The 15,254-nt window shown below is 43.1% G+C and overlaps 2 protein-coding genes across 4 annotated transcripts in view; one reads left to right on the top strand and one right to left on the bottom strand.

Moving 5' to 3' along the window:
• The window catches only part of CCDC157 (coiled-coil domain containing 157), a 60,036-nt gene extending 52,534 nt beyond the window's left edge, over nt 1-7,502 (bottom strand). For 2 of the 3 annotated variants that reach the window (XM_030218290.1, XM_030218288.1), the window contains exons 1-2: nt 7,343-7,382; nt 3,659-4,010 (exon numbers count right to left, since the gene is read on the bottom strand). In XM_030218290.1, the coding sequence (XP_030074150.1) occupies nt 3,659-3,906 (248 nt within the window). In that variant the 5' untranslated portion in view covers nt 3,907-4,010; nt 7,343-7,382. Of the gene's footprint in view, nt 1-3,658; nt 4,011-7,342; nt 7,383-7,414 lie in introns of those variants that run through there. The other variant, XM_030218289.1, reaches the window with a different exon arrangement.
• A 381-nt stretch (nt 7,503-7,883) lies between these two features.
• The window catches only part of SF3A1 (splicing factor 3a subunit 1), a 60,373-nt gene continuing 53,002 nt past the window's right edge, over nt 7,884-15,254 (top strand). The window contains exons 1-3 of the mRNA XM_030218597.1: nt 7,884-8,045; nt 11,560-11,672; nt 14,301-14,502. Of these exons, the coding sequence (XP_030074457.1) occupies nt 8,001-8,045; nt 11,560-11,672; nt 14,301-14,502 (360 nt within the window). The 5' untranslated portion in view covers nt 7,884-8,000. The remainder of the gene's footprint in view (nt 8,046-11,559; nt 11,673-14,300; nt 14,503-15,254) is intronic.

Genomic DNA, 15,254 nt, shown 5'->3' with positions numbered 1-15,254 from the left:
AGCGGTAATTTCAGATTTGGCGCACGCCCATAACACCTGGATGAATTATTTCCTCCCACGTACGTTTCTGGTAGTAATCGGCAGTTGGTGTGCGCCAACCATCACCGCGCATGTAGCATGTGAGCCCTTACCGCTAGATCAATGGGTGGCGTTAAGGGCTCAGTCCGGTTTTAGATGCACAGGATCAAAGTGTGCCTAATACACGCGCCTACACTGCTGCAGGACACTTTTTACCATGACTCAGTAAAAGGGCCCCTAAGCAATTAAACAGTAATTCAGCAAATCATTTCTATGACCTTAAACTGCATTCTAATTCATAGAGGAGGATGCTCAATTCTGGCATATTTGCTGATGAGCAAAAAGATTACATAGAGCAAATGCAAGGAAACCATCAGTGAGCTTAAACATGTGTCACAGTAGGCCTAGAAGGGAGCTGAACATTTCAGAAGGTTGCTAATCTCTATTTAGGGCTGTGGAATACACTATCGAGCCAATTAGTGCTAATAATTGGGGGCTAATTGGTACCATCTTGCTACACGCTATTCCATAGGAGGTACATGGGCGGGTCAGAGGTGTTCCTAAAATTTGCATGCAGTGTTATAGAATACTAGGGACGTGCGTCGAAAGCATCGCTCAATTGTATTCTATAATGGACGCTCATCTTTGAGTGCTCATTATAGAATAGTATTGAGTGCCAATTTTTTTGGTGCTGATTTTTGAGCGCCATTTACTGAATCTAGTCCTATCTGACTTGTTTCAGTTTTTGGCCTTATTTATCCCCTTTTTAGCTATGTATCCTGCCTAGAAGACAACAGGCGGATCTGGAAAGAGGTGGAGAGCACTCACTGAGCATGTCCAAACTGCCGACATCAACACCGAGGAACAGTACGATGCCACAAACCCCTGACCATTTGTAAACACATTTGAAATCCTAAACTCAGGGCCAGGGTTGGCAACTTTTTCAAGAGAAAAACTGACATTCTGTTGGGTCCTTTCAATCAAGAATTTCTCACGGTCCTGTTCCTGAAGGTCCATTTGTGCTTTTTGTTCTGCTTTGTCTGATTGGTGTACTTTGGGCCCTCTCTTTTCTCCTTGGCTGCCCAAACCTTGCCACACCTCTTGCCTACCCTAATAACTAACTGTAGTGACAGCAGCAATGCTGGCTTCAGAAACTGTAGGTCACGTCAAGGTGGGAGGGGAGAACAGGAGGTTGCAGTAAATGAAAACTAGATCACAGAGCCATTGAGATAGTCCATTGAGGTGGCCTGAGAGGAATTCAGAGACTGATCGCAACACCTCATTTCATAAGTCAGTAGGGGCTGAAAAGGGAACGGGAATGGGACTTAATATACTGCCTTTCTGTGTTTTTTCCAACTACATTCAAAGCGGTTTACATATTACAAGTCTACTCTACCACGAATAAATTCTAACGCAATACCACTCTATCTCTAATTCTAAATATGATCTCTTTATACTTGACTGTTTAATCTACTCATGCCAATCATGATCTCTAATGTAATACCAGTTGTATCTCTCACTCCGGAAATGGCGATTGCCATGACGGAACAATGTAAGCCACATTGAGCCTGCAAATAGGTGGGGAAATGTGGGATACAAATGCAACGAATAAATAAATTATATACAGGTACTTATTTGTACCTGGGACAATGGAGGGTTAAGTGACTTGCCCAGAGTCACAAGTAGCTGAAGTGGGAATTGAACCCAGTTTCCCAGGATCAAAGTCCGCTGCACTAACCACTAGGCTACTCCTCCAGCAGGGCCATGTGTGAAAAACAGAGTAGTTCAATAGTACAGCTGGTCCTGATAGTCTATTAAAATAGCACAACCTACATCTTGCACATTGACCCTCATTTCTACATATTACTTACTGTTCTTCATATCTTAATGTCATGACTGTAGTCAGTGGGAATCTACTATAAAGTAACTCCATGATGCCATGGAGAGATGGTTTTCTCTGTCACAGCCCAACCAATGGGATGGATTCAAACAGAACGCACAGGATATTAGACAAAACAGGCTTCAAACAGCTGGCACACAAGTGGCTTTCCAAGGATATGAAGCTCACCTGGGATGTGACTTTAGCGATGACGCAATAAACTGCACAGTTTAAGACGTACCAAACTGAGTCTCAGCTGCTGACAGGCTGCTTTGTGGCTAACTGAGAGCACTTTAGTCTCACACGACTTGCTAAGGGGTTCAAACTCCTCCACATAAAAGGATTAATTTAAGCTTGTTGAGAAGTTGCATTTTATCATCATAAAACTTTTTCCATTCAAGGAAAAAGTGGCAATTGTAATGAAAATTTGAAAATATATAAGCTTAAAATCTATATTTTTGCATAGCATACAGGCAGCAAGTTACACTGAGGGCCTTGTTTACTAAGCCGCACTGTAGGCGCGCTAGTGTTTCCTATGGGTGTCTCTAGCATTAGTGCATGCTAATTTTTAGCGCATGCTAAAAATGCTAGCGCACCTTAATAAACAGGGCCCCAAATTTAAAATGTTTAAAATAACTTATGGGGGTCCTTTTACTAAGCTGTGGCAAGCACTAAAGTGCTCAGGTATCCTGCGGTAACGCCCGAATCTGCGCGCTAAACATTACGTTTTATTTTTTGCTTGAGGGGGTGTGTCTGGGGATGGAAAGTGGGAGTTTTTGTTCTAATCTGTTAGCGCACCTACATTAACGCAGGATTACCATGTGAGCCCTTATTGCCTACAAAATGGGAGGTGGTAAGTGCTCACGTGGTAATATTTTTAATGGCTGCGTGCTAATTACTGTGCACCGCCTTGAGTGAATCCCTTCAAAAAGGTGCTAAATAAATCCTAATAAATAAATAATGGAGAGATTAGTGCATGGTCCAAGGGAACTGCAGATTATGCTGCCAGTTACATTTCTGAAATGCTGTGTGAGGCTGCCATCTTTTGGCCCAGACTGCTTTTTACCAAGGAGGTGAAGTGGCTTGTAAACACCAATTGATTACCTTAGCCCCTGACGCAGCCCTTGCGTGGGTGAAACACGGCCAGTGTTGGGCTTTTTTTTATAGACTCACATGAAGAAACTATTTCTCAAAGGACCTTTTCCTGTGTGATCTGCTCCTTTCATACCGAGATTAGTGCATGGCCATTAATACAAAAAATAGAAAATTGGCCATTTTATTGCTGCGGTAAAAATGGCTTTAGCAAGTGGGGGCCACATAAGGGCGCACTAAGGCCACTTTTTACCGCAACTTAGTAAAAGTACCCTTATGTTTGGTGTAAGCTTTCAAAAATATTTGTAATTTGTCCAAGTACATTTCTGCAGGTAAAACAGCATTTTGCTTACAGCAATGATCTTTTTCAAAACTGCCCACCCTCAACATGGATAAAAGTGCATGTGTCATTCAGTGACATATGGATGTTTACCCACACAATTTAGAGACTTCACTAGGATCAGGGTTAGGTTGGAGGAAGAAACAAAAATGTGCGATCCCCCCCCCCCAAAAAAAAAGCTACCTGCAGATAAACAGATGCAATTTTTTGTGGGTATTTTTCTTGTAGGCAATATCTGTGTGATTTTGCTTTGATTACCGGCAGAATTTGTACCTATGTAAGTGGTTTGGTTATTGCCCCTCTAGTGTTAAGAACATTTTTTTTCACACCTGTCAATCACTAATTCCAAAAGCAACACGTGTGAATGTTGTGAAAACTCAGGGTCATCTTCTACATGGTCATAATTCTCCAGCAAAGCCACCAAATCTAGGTCACAAGAAATTTTATCAGGGAACTTCCAGGATGGGTAACGCACAGCTCCCACTCGAGAAAAAACATCAACAATGGCTCCTTGCAGATCTGTGATATCCTTTCTCAGGCTGTCGATGCAATTACGATTGCCCAGAAGGTGTGCCATGGCCACAGATCAGCCAGTCACCTAAAGCTCATCTGACGGAAGTTGCTAGTCTGCTTCTGAGCTCTTTCTAAGTTCAGCCTTTCAGCTCCACAGCAGTTTCAGATCTGCTGGGGGAAAGAAAAGGATATAAACGAAGTACCATAGGGAGCAATTTTCACAAATCTGCAAAGTATGCAAGAACCTGGCAAGTTTCTCTTGGGAAATTCACTAAGGGGCCCTTTTACTAAGCGGTGGTAGGGCTACTGAGTGAGTAGCGTGCACTGAATCAGCAGTCAAAAATTATTTTCTAGCACTGGGGGTGGACAGTGGGCATGCCCTGCAGTAATCGGCTAGCGTGTGGCCATTGCTGAACGCTGCCTGATTACTGCATGATTGGTATGTGAACCCTTACCACCTACTCAATAGGTGGCGGTAAGGGCTCATGTAATAATGGCCACACGCTAATTTGGAAATTAGCACATGGCCATTTTAAAGCCACGCTAAAGAATGGCCAAACCACGGGGGAAACCCACAAGCTATTCGCAGGGCCGGCCAGTAGTAAAAGGTCTCTTAACTAAAGGTACACGAGCACTTAATTTGTCCCTGCTAGTTCTGTGGATAGCATCAGGTAGGGAAAATATGCACATATATCAGAATACCCAACATTTGTTTGCAAGCTACAATATACAAACCTTGTATGCAAAATGTCTACAGGTAGAACAGCTAAATACACAGTAGCCATGTACTGAAACTATGTAGCTTGTATTTAGCCATTCTGCATGGGACAATTTTCTAGCCATACAACTCCGTGCTTAGGGAGCTAGATCCCTTTCACTTGCACTGTGTGGGCTACCATTAAGAGGTGTTATTTTACTGTTAACCCCAGTTATTAGTAGCTAGGTCTCACTGCATAAAATGGGACCTGTGCTAAGGGGTAAAATAACACCTCTTAATGGTAGCCTACATTGATAACTACACCCCATAATGCCAGGTCTTTCAACTGTAGAATGTGTGACATAAATAATCCCTTTCATCCCTTTTATTAAGAGACAGGAGTGACTTCTCAACTCTTCTAGCAGGAAATTAGACATTGGGGTACAAAAGTGCTATCATCAGCCATTAATGTGAGTAAACACAATCAGCTCAATATTCAAAACTACATGTCCAGGTAGAGGCACCTGCTGCCTGGATAAGTGTCAGTGACCTGGGTCATCCATGGATCCTCAGTGGTATTACAGAAAATCATTACAGACCACCTCAGTTCCCTATGAGGAAAGGCTAAAGCAGCTAGGGCTCCTCAGCTTGGAAAAGAAATGGCTGAGGGGAGATATGATAGAGGACTATATAATACTGAGTAGAGTGGAATGGGTAGAGGTGAATCGCTTGTTTACTCTTTCCAAAAATACAAGGATTAGGGGGGCATGTAATGAAGTTACTAAATGGTAAATTTAATACAAACTGGAGAAAATATTTATTCATTCAACATGTATTTAAACTCTGGAATTCGTTGCCAGAGAATGTGATTCTGGGCAAGTCACTTAACCCTCCATTGCCCCATGTAAGCCGCATTGAGCCTGCCATGAGTGGGAAAGTGCGGGGTACAAATGTAACAAAAAAAAAAATAGAGGCAGTTAGCTTAGCAGAGTTTTAAAAAAGTTTGAATAATTTCCTAAAAGAAAAGTCCATAAACCATTATTAAGATGGATAAGCAGCATAAAATCTGTTTTGTTGTTCCAGGATCTTGCCAGGTACTTGTGACCTGGATTGGCCACTGTTGGAAACAGAATGCTGGGCTTGATGGACTTTTGGTCTGTCCCAGTATGACAACACTTATGTACTTATGAAATATGAAGTGCAAATAGACGAGTGTTTTAAGACTTGGCATTTGATATTTGACTGGATATGCATAAATAGTACATGATAATGCATGAGGGGATATTTTTCATGTCTGAGTTTCAGAAGATGATGTACTAACCTATAGAATTTTCTTTGGGTTGGCAGACTCATTCATATGCAAGACTCATGCAAATTAACTGGGACTGGGTAGGAAACTTGTGTGTGAACTTGAGATTCCCAGAAGTCAAATAATAATAGTTTAGAGCTAGGTGCTGTACGGCACTTCTATATAGAGGAAGCCTCAGCCATTACTCAACAGGCACTTAGTGACCGGACTAAGAAACATTTCATAAACACATGCTCTTAGCAGTACATTGTCCCTTAATTTATACCTACTGTACCTGAATGTTCACTGCTTTGATAGCTTTTGGGCTTGCAAGTGGGATATATTAAATAATTAAATGCACTGTCAAGCAGAACTATTCATTTAGTATTGAATCAGGGAATCTGGGTGATGCATATACCCTATTCAGCAGTGTTCAGATAATTTTCTAGTCAAATTATAAAATTATACATATTCCAGAGTTGTTTCTTTTTCTTGTCCTGGAAATTGACATTTTTATCTACAATACTTTAATAACTGGAGCTCAGCAGCTCCATTCCGTACATGACATTGAGCCACACCAATGCTACCGCTTCCTTGAAGATCTGTGCTAGAATTCATCAGGTCTAGCCCTACTTTGCTTTACAAGCCTAGAGCAATAAGACTCTGGGGCAGAATACTGGCACAGACCCCTAGAAAAACAAAGCTGCATGCCATTTCGACCCAATATACTTTTCAAGTGTCAGTGAACAGAAAACCTGGGGCTGGTATCTGAATTCAAGAGAGCTTGGGACAAGTACATAGGATCTCTAAGGAAGTGATAAGGAGAGCAGATGGCATTTATTTATTTTATTTATTTATTTTAGTACCCCACACTTTCCCACTCATGGCAGGCTCAATGCGGCTTACATGGGGCAATGGAGGGTTAAGTGACTTGCCCATGAATGGGCAGACTGGATGGTCTTTGCCTACATTAAAATAAAAATATTTCAATGGTATATAAACGAAAAATACTGCTCCCCCCCATCAGGGCTGCTGAGAGGCTGAGTCGGGTCCGGGGCAGGGCCGCCACAGCCCCCTCCCCATACCCCAACTGCCGGGCCCCCTGGACCACCGCTTCCGCTCCCCCTGAGAGCCGCTGCTGCCCCCTCCCCCCCCAAGACTGCTTCATAGCCAGACTTTAAAAAACTGGGAGGGGGCAGCCCAAGGTGGTGGGGGGGGGCACATGTTGCTCCACCTCCCTGACCCCCCCCCCCAACCCAACTCCACATGCCTTGGCTGGTGGGAGCTCCCTCCAAGCCCCGCCAGCCAAACCAGAGGCCCTGTGGCTGCCTCCTCCTCCCCCCCCCCCCCCCCCCCCGTTGTTTTCTCTCTCCTGCTCCTGTGGGGACGCGATCACCCGAGTCCCGTCAGCAGCAGGAAACAGACAGACTCCGTCACCGGACCCAGAAGAATCTTGCCCCCCCCCCCCCGGCAGCCCTCCTGCCCCCCATTGGAACAAAACAGAGCCCGACCCACCTCCCTCCTATCTGCTCCTTGTTGTTTACAGCGCGCTGCCATAGCAACCGGAAGCTTTGCGTCTGGACGTACCGGTCCTCACAAGGAGGTTGAAGAAAAGAGGAGACGGGATGACGTCACAATGTTGAAGCCAATTTGATTTGTCGCTGTTTCCCATTCCCTGAAAAAAAAAAGTCTGCACGTGCTAGAAAGTCCCTATAACCAGCTCCTTCAAATGACACACTGATTACTATTTCTAACAAATTACTACTTTACCTATGAAAAGTTATTCCGCTATTACTTCCTCTGTGTAATCCGTATGCTGCACAAGCCAACATGCTTGAAAATATACACGAGATTAAATACAAATGCTACCAACAATAAAGAACAACGAGGATGCAGCAGCTCGTTTGTTTTGAGTGTACTAGATGACGACGACGCGCGCGCGCGGGGAATAGGAAACAGCCGACAAACCGAATTGGCTTCAACGTTTTGACGTCACCCCGCCTGTTGCTTTCTTCAACTTCCTTGGTTTCTCCGGGCCGTGGGGTACGTTATTTCCGGTTGGACGGAGTTCCTCGGCCGCCATCTTGTGTGTTGTAGGAGAGCTGCCCGAGGCGCGTTTAGGCCGGGGCGGGTATAGTGGTTTTCGGAAAGAAGTCCGAGCGTAATTTACGCTATGCCAGTGCAAGGCCTGCCGCCCCTGGGGGTGGAAAACAAGCAGGTACGGAAGGGGGGAAATGAAACTGTGGATTGTATCATTTGAGAAAACCAACTTGTTTTAATTTAAAATGTATTGATTGCTAAATTGTCTCTCACGTAGGGACTCTGATTTCATCGTTGCTACTATTTGAGTTTCTGCCAGGTACTTGTGACCTGCATTATGGCCACTGTTGGACCCAGTATGGCTGTTCTTATGTCTGTGGTGTCATAAGCATCCCAAATTAGATGTCATAAGTGACGTCATGCATGCTTCGTCTCCGCAGTCCTGTGTGTGCTCTTAGGTGCGACTCTTGTTGATTTAACTAGATCTGGGTTTTAAATTTGGTAGAAGCTTAATTGGCACATTTTTAGTTGAGATACTGTTTTTCTATTCGTTGTGAACTTTTTTTCAGATTCTGCACAGCACACTACAGCTGATGTTTTAAATGCAGATTAACACAGTAACATAGAGGCATATTTTCAAAGCACTTAGCCTTCCAAAGTTCCATAGGTTTCTATGGAACTTTGGAAGGCTAAGTGCTTTGAAAATATGCCTCATAGTAACATAGGAGATGACGGCAGAAAAAGACCTGCGCGGTCCATCCAGTCTGCCCAGTATTATACAGTTCTGTTAAGTTATGCCGATCCATTTTTAATATCTTTTACATTTAAGATTTTCGGTATAGAGCAATTTAGATTTCCATCTAGAATGCTGGATTGTTTTGTTTTTTTTATTTTAAAGCTGTCTGCATGCCCGGCTGCTTTGGAACATAAGTTAAAAGTTGCCATAATGTTTTAGACTAAAAGATTATCAGTCCTAGTACTCTTTCTGGCAGTGGCCAATCTAGATCACAAATACCTGACAGAATGGATCTTTCCTTTCAGTAAATTGTATGTAGTTCATTTCATTTTGTATTGATGGTTTTACTGTGTACAGCGCCATGAGCTGTAAGTCAGTTCAGATTTTAAACTAAATCCTGAAAAGGGTGAGCTAAATCTAGATCCTCAGGGATAAAACAATGCCTTTCTGTATGTCTACCCTAATAAAACTTTATGGCCTTTTTCTACATGAATCATTTTTTAAATGCAGCTACAGTAACTGTGTTTACCATCTCTGGTAAATTCCAGAGCTTAATTAGACATTGAATGGACATACATTATTTCCTCTGGTTTGTTTTAAATGTATTATTTAATGACTTCAAGGCATTTCTCCCAGTCTTTGTATTTTTGAGAGAGTAAACAACATTGGCATTTATCTGATATACTCCACTCTTGATCTTATAAATCTCTATCATATTTCTCCAAGCCGAAGAGCCCTAACTTCTTAGCCTTCCACACAGGGAGGCTGTCCTGTCTCCTTTATTGTTTTGGTTGCCCTTCTCTGTATCTTTTCAAATTCTAAGGCATTGTGTTCTTCATTTTATCCTCCATTATTTTCTTAATAATGCCAAACATGCTGTTTGTTTTCTTGGTTGCTGCTGCACACTGAACACAGGATTTCAACATGCTGTCCAGTATGATACCTGGATTTTTTTTCTGGGTGGTGTGATGGTATTTTTAAACAATGCCTGCTCTAATGTCAGCTTGTAACCTATTGCAGCTTCACGGTGATTTGTGCAGCTATGACATTAGTGGCATCATTACTACTACTACTATTTAGCATTTCTATAGCGCTACAAGGCGTACGCAGCGCTGCACAAACATAGAAGAAAGACAGTCCCTGCTCAAAGAGCTTACAATCTAATAGACAAAAAATAAAGTAAGCAAATCAAATCTGTGTACAGGAAGGAGGAGAGGAGGGTAGGTGGAGGCGAGTGGTTACAAGTGGTTATGAGTCAAAAGCAATGTTAAAGAGGTGGGCTTTCAGTCTAGATTTAAATGTGGCATCATATATCATGGCTCTAGAAAGTAAACATCAGTGTTCAGAATTTTTGAGTCCTATTAAAACTCACATCATACCCATGTTCCTCAGAATTATTGAGGATGGAAGGGCATGATCGATCAACTTGTTTACTTATTGTAACTCATCCTAAGCTCTTATTTGACAAAGGCAAATAATTAAATCTCAGATCTAGTCCAAATCCAAACTATACTTTTTTTTTTATTATATAATTTTAATATTGCCTTCATGTGCTACCATCAAAGCAGTTTACATACTGCATTCGAGCATTTTTATCCCTAGTGAAATCACAATCTAAGTTTTTTGTATGTAAGACCATACGGGTTGCCATACTGGGACAGACCGAAGGTCCATCAAGCCCAGCATTCTGTTTCCAACAGTGGCCAGTCCAGGTTACATGTACCTGGCAAGATCTAACAAGTCCCAGGGTCAGATGGAGCTGCAGTGGGAATCAAACCTAATTCCCCAGTTTGCAGCCCATTACACTAACCATTAGGCTACTCATCCACTCCTTGTTTTGCCTCCATAACTTTGACACTTGTTTCTTCTAACTGTGAGACAAAGGTACAGTTTTACTTTATTTTTAGATGAGACTTATGTGTGTTGAGCAGTGCATACATGTAATTCTGGGGCCCTCTTACTAAACTGCGTACCTAAGTATTGCCATACTGGGAAAGACCAAAGGTCCATCAAGCCCAGCATCCTGTTTCCAACAGTGATCAATCCAGGTCACAAATACCTGGCAAGATCCCAAAAAAGTACAAAACATTCTATACTGCTTATCCCAGAAATAGTGGATTTTCCCCAAGTCCATTTAATACTGGTCCGTGGACTTTTCCTTTAGGAAGCCGTCCAGTCCTTTTTTAAAACTCTGCTAAGCTAACTGCCTTTACCACATTCTCTGGCAACGAATTCCAGAGTTTAATTACACGTTGAGTGAAGAAAATTTTCTCCGATTCATTTTAAATTTACTACATTGTAGCTTCATCGCATGCCCCCTAGTCCCAGTATTTTTGGAAAGCGTAAACAGAAGCTTCACATCTACCCGTTCAACTCATTATTTTATAGACCTCTTATCATATCTCCTATCTCCCCTCAGCCACCTTTTCTCCAAGCTGAAGAGCCCTAGCCGCTTTAGCCTTTCCTCATAGTAGGTGCCTGCGAGTGCCAAATTGAAGTTAGAAACTAGTTACCGTGTGAACCTTGTAGTAATTTCAATTTTGGTGCAAGCCTGAAAAATATTTGTTGTTTTCCTACGCGTGTCAAGTGGAATTTGACGCATGTAGACCGTTACCGCCTAGTTACTGTGTGAGACCTTACCGCTAGGTCAATGGCTTGCGGTAAGGTCTCAGACCCAAAATGGACACGTGGCAATTTTCATTTTGCTGCAAGTCCATTTTTGGCAAAAATTTAAAAAAGGCATTTTTTGTAGGTGTGCTAAAAAAAATAATTCTATGCACGCCCAAAACACGCGTCTACACTACCGCAGGCTATTTTTCAGCGCACCTTAATAAAAGGACCCTTCTGTGAGTTATTAAAACATGTTTTCTGAAATATTATATGAGGTTTCTGTTTCTGTGATGGATACTGATGATGGTGGTGTGATATATATATATATTTTTTCTCTTTTCATTAGCCTGAAGATGAGCCAAAGGAAGAAGTGGTTACTCCCAAACCTATTGTGGGAATTATTTATCCTCCTCCTGAGGTCAGGAATATTGTTGACAAAACAGCCAGCTTTGTAGCCAGGTGTGTATACAAGCTAAAGTCCATTGTGTTCTTTTTAAAGTCTTGGAATTGCTTCTGTCTAGGAAGACTCCTTCCTTGATGCATCAGCATATGAAAGATTCCAGATGGCTTAAATTTGGTCATGATTTGCAAAAATGTTTATGAGCGGTTGGAGGGTGTAGGACAGTGTGTTGATGTCAGGGAAGGATCATCTGTGACAGTTCCACAACTGCAAAGTTGTTAGTGAGTTGGGAAGAAGGGGTTATGGCAGTAGCAGAGTCATTACTTCAAGGGGATCCCCACAGCAGAGCCCCATCTACCAGTGACAAAAAGCTGCTACATGACTGCCCTCCTGCCTATATGTTATTATTTCTATTTATATAAACAGTATAATATAGGTTAGAACCTAATACGAGACACTTTCACATTGATATGCAGGTAATATTTAGTGGCAAATATTGTTTTCTAAGGTGGTTATGTGGCGATCATTTTAGGTATATGATAAAAAAAAGAAATTTGCGTAAGAGTGGATGGCACTTTGTTCATTTGCTTATCTAATATAATAATTCGCACCTCCAATGTTCTGAAGCTGACTCCATGGCAGCGAAGCCGTGTAGCATTCTTAGGGTTCGTAATCGCACTCCCGATCGCTGCCAAGCCCTCGAGGGAACTCTCTATAGTTGCCAGGGAAAGAAACGTGACGTCAGAAGAAGAAGGGACCAACCACAGGCAATCGCACTCGCTGTCACTGCCCCGCCCTCGGAGGGAAGGGAAGGCTGCATAGTAACGCCACGAACAGAGGACCACGGTGGTGGGAAGCACACAAACCGCCTGACAGGACTCTCACTTTCAAGAAAGTTGAACTCCGAGGTACGGACAGTGCACTACAAATGCTGACCCCTACCACGTCCAAATGCCTTGGATTTGGCCGGGTTTGAGATGGCCGACGAAAACCGATGCCGGCCATCTCTGACATTTGGCTGGCCCCAACCGTATTCCCACGACCAAATGCCTTGGATTTGGCCGGGGTTGAGATGGCCAGCATCGGTTTCCGTTATCGGCGAAAACCGATGCCAGCCATCTCAAGCCCGGCCAAATCCAAGGCATTAGGTCGTGGGAATATGGTTAGGGCCGGCCAAATGTTTGCGATGGCCAGCATCGGCTTCCATTATTGGCGAAAACTGATGCTGGCCATTTCAAACCCGGCCATCTCTGACATTTGTCCGGCCCCAATCGTATCCCACGACCAAATGCCTTGGAGATGGCCGGTAACTGTTTCCATTATCGGCGAAAACCAATGCCAGCCATCTCAAACCCGGCCATCTCTGACACTTGGCCGGCCCCAACCGTATTATAGAAACGAAAGATGGCCGGCCATCTTTTTTGATAATACGGTTCGGGACTGCTCTTTGCGGTGCCGGCCATATAGATGGCCAGCGCCATTTGATTATGCCCCTCCACGTGTATCTCTCTCTTCCACTCCCTGAAAATGAACTCCAAGGTACAGACATCAAAGGAGGAGGCAAGTGGAGAGCCCTTAAAAACATTAATGGCAGAAGGTCATTACCTTGCTACCGCCCGTTTCATTTCAATGAGAAACGGGCTTTTTTTACTAGTATGTATATAAAATTTTTCCATATTTTGGGTACATTATAGCTTTAGACATGAGATGTATGCAAGGATTCTTCAGTGTTAATTACACATCTCAATTGATGAGCAGAAGTCTGCAACACTCGTGTCTTTTTTTTTTTTTTTTTTTTTTAACTCCAAGAATCCTACAGGTTTAAACTGTTAACCTCTCCAATAACACATCATCACCTCTCTACCCATTTACTGCCTCTAAAACAGTCCCCTCTTGCTGTTATCATATCAACCCCTTGTCCATTCCATATAAAGCTGTCTTAACAAATGGTAAAGCAGGGCAGACTTATTCTGTGGAGAGACAGGGGACTTCAGGCTTATGATTTTGTGTTGTTGCTTAAATGGCACCTTTCTTTCAATGCATTTCCCTTGTTTGGCCAGCAGATGGTGTCTGTCCTCTGCTTTATAGCTGTAACAAGCTGAAAAGAAAACAGACCTCTGCTTTCCCACAGGAAAAGAAGAAAACCCCTGGGGGAGAGTAACCTGCAGTGCCTTTGGCCAGAAACCCCTTAGTGCTAGTGCTCTGGGCCCTGATTGGCCCTGAAGTCTAAGATCCAGCCAGAATATGCTGGAATTCTCCACACTCCAGAGTGGGAGTGTGGAGAGTGAAGACCTCTGCACCGAGACCCTGCTCAAAATCTATGAGCAGCTATATTCCCTGAACTCTCCAGGCACTACTTAGGTAGTAAGACAATATCCTGCTTCTTGCTGTTTACACCTTTTTATCATTCACTGTTCTACCTTTTTTTGATAACTGTACTTGGATATTTTGGAAGTTCTTTTGCCTTAAACTCTGATTTGGAAAGGGGAGTAATTAAAATCAAAATTAAGAAAAAAACCAAAACGTCTTGACAGTCATCTGCATTGCACCTCGCTACCAAGTCTAAATGAGTGAAGTTGTATTTTTTTTTTACATTAGTCTCTTGGGCAGTGGGAGAGATCCAAGAATTGCAACTCTTAAGATTCAAAGCTTAATGCATTGGTTTTTGTTTTGTTTTCCCCCCTCAGGAATGGCCCTGAATTCGAAGCTCGGATTCGGCAGAATGAAATAAATAATCCCAAATTCAACTTCCTGAATCCCAACGATCCATATCATGCATACTACCGACACAAAGTCAATGAATTTAAGGAAGGAAAGGGGCAGGAGCCCTCTGCTGCCATCCCCAAGGTTATGCAACAGCAGCAGTCCGCACAGCAGCTTCCCCAGAAGGTAAACTGTCCTTCAATGTATTCCGCCAACTTTAGTCTTTTCCATCTGGTATGACTAGTGCAATTCACTCATATGAATCTTTTTTGTTTTAATTCGATTCAGTTCTTTAAGGCTACTTATCAATAAATAGATGATAAAATTCATTTTTTCTACCATTGTTATCTAGTCTTTTAATTTTTGTAATTGCGTCTCTGGTTTCCACTTTCCTCTGTCTTCTCTTAACTCGTTTGCCAGGGTCTCCTGGTCCATATGGTATTTCTTCACTGTCCATGTCCATCATTCAATTCCCTTTCTGTGGCCCTGCCCCTATCTTCCTGCCATGTTGAGCATCTATACCCCCCCCCCCCCCCATTGTATCTTTGCTTTGTCTAGCAAAACCTTTCTGTGCCCCTATTCCCCTTCCCCATGTTCAGCTTCTCCCCTTATTCCTCTTTCACTCCTGTCTCCTATCCCCTTTTGTGTTTCCTCCCCCGGGACCAGCATCTCCCTTCCTTCTTTCTTATTCTCCCCCTCCTCTTCTCCCTTCCATCCAGCCTCTGTCCTCCTTCCTTCTACCTATGGTCTGCCCTCCTCCGCTGCCCCCTTTCTATCCAGCTTCTGCCCTCTCTCTGTCCCCATCTCTTCCATCCAGCCACTGTCCCATCTTTGTAGCCCTCAATCCAGTGTCTGCCTCTTCCCCCTCCTACCCTGACACCCCAACCGCTGCTGCTTCTCTAGAGCAGCAGTTGCGGCAAAAGAAGCTAAACTTGCCA

The sequence above is a fragment of the Microcaecilia unicolor genome, chromosome 11 (assembly GCF_901765095.1).
Source record: "Microcaecilia unicolor chromosome 11, aMicUni1.1, whole genome shotgun sequence".
Classification (NCBI taxonomy): Eukaryota; Metazoa; Chordata; class Amphibia; order Gymnophiona; family Siphonopidae; genus Microcaecilia; species Microcaecilia unicolor.
The sequence above is the reverse complement of the archived record's forward strand: the minus strand, read 5'-3'. Positions and strand labels throughout refer to the sequence as shown.